Genomic DNA, 11404 nt, shown 5'->3' with positions numbered 1-11404 from the left:
ATAATGGCGATGCTACTAAGTATTAGTTAAAATTTTCGTAATCGGTCAAAATTTCATATGTTGCTCTACTTTTGTCCGGCACATTTATTCGTTTTTGTTGTTAAATGCCTTGAATTCAGGAATAAACTTATAATTTTTTGCAGCGTTATTTCTAGATACCCTAACATCATTTTGATATTACTAGTTTATGAATAAGTCGTACCAAACCTTGAATATTTTCAAGAATATGTTTGTTGCTCCACTTTTGTCCACTACTGTATATGCAAATGTATCGAGGAACTATTTTCAAGATTGTTGTCAAAAATAAAAATAAAGTGCATGGTACTACGACCACTAGACCAAGAAACGGAAGACCGTGTAAAACGAATAGTGTTGTTGAGAGATACTTCAAACGTTTATCAAATGAAAATCCTAGATTAACAGCAACTGATATATGGAAGGAAATAATAGTTCAAGGAGAGGATAATGTCTCTGTGCGTACAATCCAAAGAAGATTAAATTACGCAGGGATATTCGGAAGACGTCTCGTAAAAAACTCTTGATATCTGAAAAAAATAGAAAGGTCCGACTTAAGTTTGCTAATTTGCACTTGACTGGGACGAGAAAAAAAATGGGTAACCGTTTTATGGAACGATGAAACTAAGATATACTTATTTGGATCCAACGGAATTGTGTATGTTCAACACCTCATAAGAAAAAGATTCGACATTAAGTATCAATTACCAACTATTAGGTCGTGTAGTATGAAATGAGTAGAATTGAATTGAAACTTTAGTCATTTTTTTTCATATGAAATGTTTTTATTGTCAATCGAAATATGCACCACCATTATCAATACACTTCTGCCATTTAACGAGAAGTTCATTGATTGCTGTAAAAGCCTGCAGGCCGGGAGTCGATAAACTCGTGGAAGGCAGCTTGGACAGCCTCGTCATAGTTGAATGTTTTCCCTACCAAGAAGTTATCCAAATTTTGAAAGAAGTGGTAATCAGTGGGTGCTAAGTCGGGTGAATACGGTGGATGACGAAGAGTTTCCAATTCCAACTCCTGTAGCTTGGCCGAGTTGACTTGTGCGGTGTGTGGCCGAGCGTTGTCGTGCATCAATAGCGGTACGCTTCGATTGACTAATCTTGGCTGCTTAACCGTCAGTTGCCTCATCATTTCGGTCAGTTGTCGGCAGTAAACATCAGCCGTAATCGATTCACCAGGTTTCAAGAAGCTGTGATGGATGACACCTGCGTTGGACCACCAAACGGACACCATAAGCTTCTTTTGATGAAGATTTTTTTTCGCACAATGTTTTGGTGGTTCATCTTGATCCAACCACTGCGATGAACGTCTGATATTATCATATAGGATCCATTTCTCATCACAAGTAACACTCCGATTCAAAAATGGATCATTATTATACCGGCACAACAAAGAAACACAAGCTTCGAGACGTTGTTCTTTCTGTATGTCGCTCAACTCATGCGGTACCCACTTGTCCAGCTTCTTCACCTCACCAATTTCACCCAAATGAGTCAATATTGTTTTTTTTGGTTACACTGAATATTAACGAAAATTCGAACGTACTTTGTCGTGAATTTGCTTCCACCACGGCTTTCAGATGATCGTTATCCACTTGAGTTTCAGGTCGTCCACGTGGTTCATTTGTTAGGTCAAAATTGCCAGAGCGAAATTTCATGAACATGAACCAACGAGATATTATTTGCTGTGAAGTGACTTCAGTACCAAACACATCATTAATATTGCGAGCCGTCTGAGCTGTTGTGGTTCCACGGTGGAAGTCATATTTCATTAACACACGAATTTCACTATTTTGCATGGCTGCACAAAAATTTTTATAAAAATAAAAGTTTTCAATAATTTTTAACACTTTAAACTCTGATCGAAAGAGGAAGAATGTGCCTTTTCCACTTAAAAACGTCAAGTCCAAATATAGATTTAGAGTGAAGTTATTCGCAGTTGAATGTGGCATTTCGAGAATCTACTCATTTCATACTACACGACCTAATATCAAACACGGTGATGGAAACATACAGTGACTCGTATTAATATTCGGACACTATGGTATTTTTGGAAGTATTAGATTTTTTGCTAACTTATTCTTAACTAACATTATTTATTGCGTAATCTTTGGTTACAATAATGTTTGTAGTATATATAAATACATTTTTGATCTTTTAAATTTAATTATGTACAAAGTTACTATCGAACAAAGAAAACAAGGCATAATTTTACTATCACAAAAATATTCGAACACGGAATGCGGTGCGATGCAGTGCAGGTAAAAAATAATAGAAAAACATTACATACAGAGTGTTTTATGATCGTAAAAGATTAGAGATGCGTCAGACTCAATTTTCTTGTTGGTTGTGTGCAAGGGAGTTTGAAGGCGAACTTATTACTTACTAAAATTCACATTATGAAGCGAAAAGGCAAAAATATTTCTTTTGACATACGACAATTGATTATTTTTCATCACGCTAAAGGCAGATCGTATCGAGAAATCGGTAATTTGTTAAGTATAAGTAAAAGTACAGTTGGTGATATAATTAGAAGATTTGTTCAAGAAGATCGGATTGAATCAATTTCGCAAAAAGGACGCCCGAAACTTATTGATAAGCGTAAGAAGCGTAAAATTATTAAACAAATTAAAATAATCCCTGGACTGAGTGCTCCTAAATTAACAGCTGATTTACTAGAATACAGTGACAAAAAAGTACATCCTGACACAGTTCGGCGATTATTAAAAGATGGGTAGAACAGAAGAGTAGCCCGAAAGAAGCCCCATACGTATCGGAAGTCAATTGCAAGAAACGTCTCGCCTTTGCTCATGAATTCGTTGTGAAAGAGAAAACATACTGAGAAAGCGTTATAATTGCTGATGAAAAAAAATCAATATTTTTGGATCCGATGGTCGTAAAATGGTATGGGGCAAAAAGAATGGAGAGCTAAAAATGAATAATCTCTGGCCTACTGTGAAATACGGCGGAGGGAGCATAATGGTTTGGGGCTGCATCTCAGCTGCAGGAGTAGGCGAATTAGTATATATATATATAATCTTTATTTCATACGAAATAGGCTATCGACCATACTGGTCTTTCTGCCCTTGTTACATAGCCAAGTGCCTAAGTCTACACAAAGAGTGGTCAAAACGGTATACATTTGGAGATGTAAAAAAAAATATATACAGGGTGGTCATTTAGTGCGGTCTCGGAAAATTACGGCTAAACAATTTAATATTTTGAATTTCTTTTTTTTGCGTTATATAGAACTCGATTATGGGTACATTCTAAAATTGTTTTCGTTTTATACAGGGTGTTCTAAATAAGTGAAAAATATCAAAGTTATGTTTTTTTAAATAGGACGCCCCATATATTAATATCGTTTTAGATTTCTTGAGAAAAATAAATGTAAGTTTCATTAAGGTTTACTTGTCCTAAATCTTAAGGATTTCGAAATAATTAAGTTTTTTTAAAAAAATCATGCAATTTTAAAAACTTTGTTTTGAAGGAAGTTTAAACTGGAGTAAATCGAAATTCATACCAAACCTTAGATATGAGACGTATTTTATGCCAGAATTATTAAAATTGAAATATCTCATACAGTGCGTCCAAAAAATAACATGAAAATTGCATTCTTTTTGAAAGGAAATAACTTGCTTAATTTAAATAGAACACCCCATATTTTATTACTCGAAATAAGAGATAAACATATGACTAATCAAAAATCGTTACACTTTCCTATACCTAAATGTACAGGTTTTCTTCGAAAAATAAGATTTAAGAAAAGGTAGCAAAATTAATAACCGCACTATCTATTTTTATTTAATATAAAAGAATTTCTTTTAATAAACACTTAATTACAAACAATTTTCAATATATCCTCCATTCTGATCAATGCAAGCTTGAAGTCGAGTAACATTTCCACGACAAACATTTTCCAGAATATCTCTATTTGCTCTAATAGAGTCAAAAACATAGCGGATTCTGATTTTCATATTGTCTCTTGTTGTTGGAGTTGTACTATAAACAATATTTTTGACATAACCCCACAAAAAAAAATCTAGTGGGGTAAGATCGGGCGACCTGGGGGGCCAGGATACAGCTCCTCCTCGACCAATCCATTTATTTAGATACTGTTGATTTAGCAAAGTCCTCACAATACCACTATAATGAGAAGGAGCTCCATCATGTTGGAACCATATGGAACGAAAAACGTTTAAAGGTATGGTTTCCAACAAATCTGGCATTTCATGTTCTAAAAATTAAAAAAATGTGGTCCAATTAAATGTGTTCCAAGTATTCCCGCCCATACATTGAGGGACCAACGATGCTGATTGTCTAATGATCTTATTAGATGAGGATTTACATTATCATAGTAATGAAAATTGTGACGATTGATAATACCATTTTTGTGAAATGTAGCCTCATCGGTGAACAAAACCGTTTTGAAAAAATTGTTATTTTCATTGTATTTGTTTACACCCCATTCAGCAAATTCTCTGCGTTTTGCAAAATCTCTTGCATCGAGTTCTTGATGCAATTGGTAGTGATAAGGATGAAATTGATTTTTTTTCAAAATATTGTGAACTGATGTTTTGGATATTCCAAATTTCTTGCTAATTTTTCTTTGGCTGGCGTTGGGGTCTTCAATCACATGTGCGAGAACTTGAAAGTTATTTTCTTCATTATTTACGGTTTTGTTTCGTTCATTTCTTTTATAGGCGAGAGAGCCAGTTTCATTGAATCTTTGATATAATTTCAAAAATGATTTTTGAGTTGGGTGTCGTCGATCAGGAAATCGTTCAGCATAGAGCCTTGAGACAAGCAAAGGATTTTCCTCTGCTCTACCCAAAGTATAAATCATATCTACCATTTCGCTCATAGGAAAATTCATTTTAATGTTATACTAAAATTTGAAAAAAATGTAGCAAAGCTATAATTAAAGTTAAAATGCATACCTGTAAATAAAAATAATCATTAATCAAGTTTTGACATCGATTTAGATAAAGTAAATTGTAAATATGTTGCCATTTTGGAGGTAACCATAGCAACTGATATAAAAAGTAATAAAATTTGCTACCTTTTCTTAAATCTTATTTTTCGAAGAAAACCTGTACATTTAGGTATAGGAAAGTGTAACGATTTTTGATTAGTCATATGTTTATCTCTTATTTCGAGTAATAAAATATGGGGTGTTCTATTTAAATTAAGCAAGTTATTTCCTTTCAAAAAGAATGCAATTTTCATGTTATTTTTTGGACGCACTGTATGAGATATTTCAATTTTAATAATTCTGGCATAAAATACGTCTCATATCTAAGGTTTGGTATGAATTTCGATTTACTCCAGTTTAAACTTCCTTCAAAACAAAGTTTTTAAAATTGCATGATTTTTTTAAAAAAACTTAATTATTTCGAAATCCTTAAGATTTAGGACAAGTAAACCTTAATGAAACTTACATTTATTTTTCTCAAGAAATCTAAAACGATATTAATATATGGGGCGTCCTATTTAAAAAAACATAACTTTGATATTTTCCACTTATTTAGAACACCCTGTATAAAACGAAAACAATTTTAGAATGTACCCATAATCGAGTTCTATATAACGCAAAAAAAAGAAATTCAAAATATTAAATTGTTTAGCCGTAATTTTCCGAGACCGCACTAAATGACCACCCTGTATAAAGCAATATGCAGACCAATACTTGACTACGGACACGTAATGTTGGCAAATTCCACTGAAAAAACTAAACAACACATACAAACAACAGAACAAATCGCTCTAAGACTAATCACTAAAATAAGACATCCCAATAACCCTCGCCACAATCCCCCTAACCAATTACTGTACCAACGCACAAACATGACACGAATTACGAACAGACTACTAAACCTTCAAACAAAATGGAAGAACAATTCCAACAATAGGACAATACTAAACCCACTTTGTTTGACGAGAAGTACTAGACAATCCCGATTCCTCTTCCCTACCAATTCCCTGCAAGAGCATTATGGAATATAGGAAGACCGTTGGTTTTTTTTTTTTCTTCACTTCTCTTCTGTTGTTAATGTATATGTCTAACTTGAACTTGTAAATATCACGGGCAGAAAGACCATTTGTTCTGTTGTCTGTATATGTCTTTTGGTTTTTTCGGTAGCGTTTGTTCTCACTATGTGTCCGTAGTCTAAAAGGGGTCTGCAGATCGATTTGTAAATTCTTGTCGCTGTCTTCGTGCTGATTCCCTTGTTTTTGTATGTCAGTGGTCGAAAGTGTTTTGTTCGTCTCGTAATTTCTGTCCTTATGTTTTGTACATGTTTGTTAAATTTCAATTTGTGGTCTATAGTTACGCCCAGGTATTTTACGTCGTTAGTGGGGTGTATTGTATGTCCGTCTGCTGTAAGTGTCGGGGAGTTTTCCTTAGTTCTGTGATTTGTCAGTAAAAGCTGGTTCTTAGCGGGATTCGGTGTTAGCCTCCACTTATAAAACCAGGTCATAGTGTCGTCCATTAGCATCTGCAATCGGTCTACGGCTTTCTTTGTCGTTTTGTCATGTACTACCAGCGCCGTGTCGTCAGCATATTGTAATATGTACGCCGTTAAGTCTATGTCGTTTTTGTTCAGTAAGTTGTGGTTATAAATGTCGTGGCAATATATGTTGTAAAGTAAAGGGGAGAGGGGCGAGCCCTGGGGCAGGCCTTGCTGTGGGGAGAACGGGAATGAGAGCGTGTTATCAATTCGAACTTCAAGTAGTCTATCGTCAAGTAAATTTTTTACTATGTGAACTAAGTATTTCGGTGTGTTAAGTCGGTGTAGTTTGTATAGAAGTCCTTTATGCCAAACACTATCAAAAGCCTTATTGATGTCCATAAATAGGCAGGCTGATTTGTTGTTGTTTAGTTGTGTGGTCTGTATATTGTTCGTCAAGGTAAAAAGAGGGTGAATTGTTGATTGCTTCTTCTTAAATCCAAATTGGTAAATCGGTATGTGTCGTGCTAAATGTTCGTCAAGTCTGTTTTTTATGATGTTTTCAAATAGTTTACTTAAAACTGGAAGCAGCGTAATAGGTCGATAGTTCTGTACTTGTGACTTATCTTGTCCGTTTTTCGGGATCGGTATAATTATGCCTCTTTTCCAACAGTCTGGTATTGTGTTATTGGTCATATGGTGGTTTAGAGCTCTCAACATTACATCGTGGGATTCTGGTGTTAGGTTTTTTAGTATTTGGCTCTTTATCATGTCCTTTCCTGGTGCTGTATTTTTGAGGTGGGTCAGTCCTTCGTCGTATTCCGCGTCAGTAATTAGATTGTTTAGGTTGTTTGGGACTGTCTCAAAGTAATTGTCGTACCAGTCGTTTATCTCTTCCCATGTCTGTTGGTCAAAGTTTGGGTTGGTTGAGTTACTGAAAGTCCCCTGATAGTGTCTGGCGAATGCGTCAGCTTTTTGTTGGTCTGTGTACAGTTGATGTCCGTTTTCGTGGATGTATGCAGTGGTATTATTCGATTTGTACCGAGACAGTTTTTTTATTTTCTGCCAGTACGATTTGCCTCTATCGTTTTCTATCTCCTGGCAAGCTTTCAGCCATTTGTCCTGTCTGTATTCATAAATTAGAGTCTTGATATTTCTGTTGAGTTTGTTTAGCGTCCGTTTTAGTTCATTGTCCTGTAATAGTGTATACTGTCTGTATAGGTCTCTTTTCTGTTTGATTAGCCTCAGAATAAACCTCGGCAATGCGTGCTGAAAGAAGCTTTTCTTTATCAGTGGTGTGTATTTTTCGACAGCCTGCGTCAGTTGTTGTTGAATCGTCTCAATGGTTATATCGCCTGTTTGTACAAAATTGTGTATGAATTGTTTTACTTTGTCTAAATCTGTTCTCTGTAGATTAAGTTTTTTATTTGGTTCTATGTTAGTCAGTGGAGTTTGATCAATGTCAAGTTCAAAGGTCATTCCTAGATGGTCCGACCCAAGCTCGTTTGTCAATTTCACGTTGTTGATATTTATGTCAAGGTTTTTTGTATGTAGAAAGACGTCAGGTGTAGAGTCCGGGTTGTCAGGCATTAAAAACGTTGGTGGAGTTTCAACTTTCACAAAGTCAGAGTTTCCGAGGAATGTTTCAAGCTGTCTGGTTTTATTATTGTTCATGTTTAAGTCTCCAATGATAATTGAATATTTATAGAGGCATGCCTTGGTCAGTATTGTCTGTTCGATTGGTGAAAAGGGATGGATATATACGAGGAAAATGTGGATTTTGTCGTCTAAGAAAGGGATAGTGAAGTGGATGCTATCGTTGAGTCTGTTGTTAAGTGTTGGTGGGTTGGCCTTTCCAAGTTTGATCTTGGGATTTGCTAGTACGGTTGCCCCTCCCCTAGCATTGTTTATAATATTGCCGTGTCTACATATATATTGCCAGTCTCTGTAGCGTGGTGTTTGTCCAGTCTTTGTCTTGGTTTCAACAAACAGACAGCAGTCAATGTCGTTGCGTTCTATGTAATTGTATATTAAGTGTTTCTTGTTGTTCAGTCCATTGATGTTGCTGTATATTATTGTGAAGGCTGCAAATTTGTGATGGTCTGTCGTAGTTGGTCCTGTGGTTCGGTATGGGAGCTGCGGTTAGGTTCTAGGATATCAAGCATTAAAATATACATATAACTTCCGAAAAACACAACCGAGGTGTCAACTTTGAAGTCATCAATAAATTGTTTTTTCAATTTTTTTAAAAGTTCATCTCGGTTGAGGTTATTTGATTTGTTAATTTGGTGTTTATATTTATTGATTATATAGTTGTGTGTGGTTAACGGAGAGTGAATTCTGCTTTGTTCTTTGACTGACTGTGACACCTCGGTTGTGGTTCTGTTAATACACTTAATTTTCACATTAGGTATTCCCTCGATTGGTGCGGTTGGTCTTTTCGGGCACTTTCTGCTCCATGCTGCGTGTTCTTCTGAATTGCAAACGATGCATTTTGGCGGCAGGGGAGATTTGCATGTTGAGGTTGAGTGAGGGCCCTGACATTTAGTACACTTTATAGGTTGCTTGCAGTCTTCGGTACGATGTGAATATTGATTGCATTTGCTGCATGGAGCAGGCACAGGTGGTGGCGGTTTGCTCTCCACCACCCTGAACACACGGCCCAGGAATTGGACCGTTCGACCGTTCATCAGTTTCTCATATGTTGCTAGGTTTCCAGTAATTAGTCTAATCATATATGTCGGGGTGTTTCTGGCACGTGAGATTATTCTTTTGCAGAATCTTATTTTGGTCAAACCAATTTTTTCTAGATTTTGGCGGAATAAGTCGTCGCTGATTTCGAGGTCCACTCCGGTCACAACGGCTGAGTAGGTGGGTATTAAAAGGGGGTTGGCCGTTGAATTTGATGTGTTGAGGGTGGAATTTGGTGAAGACGTGAGATTGAATGACGACACGGTTCCGCTGTTGGTCAGCGTCATCAGGCCGTTTGTTGTTTTCTCATCATTTGTTTTGATGCGGAAAGTTTTTTCAAGTTTGATAATTATGTCTTGATTTCCCGGAACCAGCTCCTCCCATCTGAGGGCGAACTCCAGTCTCGAGATTGTTGTCTTTAAGTACACAGTGAATGTGTGTGATTTGTTGGTAAGTGGTTTTTTTCCTGTGATCTCGATTGTTGTTTTTGTTTTGGGTGATGTTAATGTTGATTCTAAGGTTGTTGGCGTTGATGTTGTATCCATATTATTGGTTTCGGCAGTGATTTGTCTCTCGAGAGCTGGTCTTTTCGTTTCAACTCGAGGAGTGGTTGGAGTAGTGGGTGCGGATTTTGGTTTCCTCCCACGTTTTTTCCCTCTAGGCACCTGAAAAGGCCCGTCCCGAGAGCCCTGATCCGATTCGGATTCAAAGGAACTCCCAGGATCCATGATCTTTGAAAGAGAGCGCGAATAGCTCGTATATATCGATGCGTTTTACGGGTTGGGTTTTTAACTCGACCGCACGACGCGATAAAAAATTGTTTATGTTTGGGCACTATTATCAAGCGATACGTCCGATCCGTGCGAATGCTCGGTTCCACCCCTCAGACTCGCGAATTAGTATTTACTGAAGAAAATTTAAATAAAGTTATACATATAGTGATGACCAGCCCGGCCCGGTGACAGTACAAATTTTTCTTCATCCTCTGAACAAGGCTATAGATAACAATGTAAATAATGTGGAAGCTAATTTTACTCCACAAATATTGAACTCTGTAAAAAAATCCATGACATATGCGCAGATGCTAACTTTAACAAGAACTGATTTAGTCCATTCTTAAATTGGATATTCGAATTAGTGGAAATTCACGTATCGAAAGGTAATTAAACTCTCCATCGATGATATTGACCCAGACGTAACGTGCTTGTATAAATTCGCTTTCACACTGACTTCAATTTTACAGGGTGCTTCATGGATTTTTTAGCTTGTCTGAATAAATCCATTAACCACTCTTGGAATGGGATGTTGTGACTATATTAGCTATTCTTTGCTAAATTTCTGAAAATACAAGAAAAGCATAGACCATTTCGTCAAAGGGAAAGTACCAGTTTTTAAAATAAATTATGAGCCTCGAAGAAGAAATCCCTATTATTGAGATAACATATGATGTTTCCCTTGTCGTTAAACAGTGGATAGGATGATCTACTTATAAATTTCTTCTAAGTTTAGAATTGGAAGGAGCTGAAACTCCCTCATCTTTTGAGGCTTATTAGTATCCAGCTATCTTCCACATTTCAATTTAATCCGGTAACACGGCAAAATTAATTTTTATAAAACAGGCTTCGGTTTTCATGTAGCCCACCTACAAAATCCTGCTTTTCACGCGAATAACAATAGTTTTTTCTCGCCATTCAGACCTACCGCATTGTGCAGTGAGCTCGCTTAAATTTCCCGACCTACTGGACATTTGTAATGTGATTTCTCGAAAACTACTACATCGAATTAAAAAAAACTTGATAGCGTTGAAAAGAGATTTCGATGATCTTTAAAATGAGGCATCACTTAACTCCTAATCCCATTTAAGGTTTAAGGGTTGCACCTTCCCCTGCCAAAGGGTTGAAAGTGGCAAGGTTGGCAATGGTCGTAAAAAGTTCCCCCTCGAAATAAAAATAGTAAATATGAGAAATCAACCTTGTTTCATTTTCATTGGCCCACCCTGCATATGTCAACGTAAGGTTTCTTATTATAGGATCTTCTACACTTGTTAGGATGGTGTTACCGCCTCTTATTTGGTCATAAGCTTGAGATATTAACAGTTCCTCATTTATTAAAGATTCTGCTAGTTCGTCATCAAGATTGACTGAATAAATATTGTCAGTGCAGATATCGACATCAGGAGTTGAGACTTCTTCGATACGATTGATCTGTACCCTTGATAGTACAGGGTGTCCCATT

At 36.5% G+C, this 11404-nt stretch overlaps 1 protein-coding gene across 1 annotated transcript; it reads right to left on the bottom strand.

The window, feature by feature from the left end:
• Positions 1 to 7133: 7133 nt before the first annotated feature.
• LOC136343756 (uncharacterized) lies at positions 7134 to 9897 on the bottom strand. Its single transcript, XM_066290684.1, has one exon. It carries the CDS (start codon positions 9895 to 9897, stop codon positions 8551 to 8553), a length of 1347 nt encoding a protein of 448 aa, XP_066146781.1. The 3' UTR covers positions 7134 to 8550.
• Between the last annotated feature and the right edge of the window lie 1507 nt (positions 9898 to 11404).

Source organism: Euwallacea fornicatus, chromosome 15 (assembly GCF_040115645.1).
Source record: "Euwallacea fornicatus isolate EFF26 chromosome 15, ASM4011564v1, whole genome shotgun sequence".
Classification (NCBI taxonomy): domain Eukaryota; kingdom Metazoa; phylum Arthropoda; class Insecta; order Coleoptera; family Curculionidae; genus Euwallacea; species Euwallacea fornicatus.
This window is presented reverse-complemented; position numbering and strand designations above follow the sequence as displayed.

Coding starts and splice junctions, on each gene's coding strand:
- LOC136343756 (XM_066290684.1), bottom strand. CDS start 9,897: ATGGATCCTGGGAGTTCCTTTGAATCCGAATCGGATCAGGGCTCTCGG.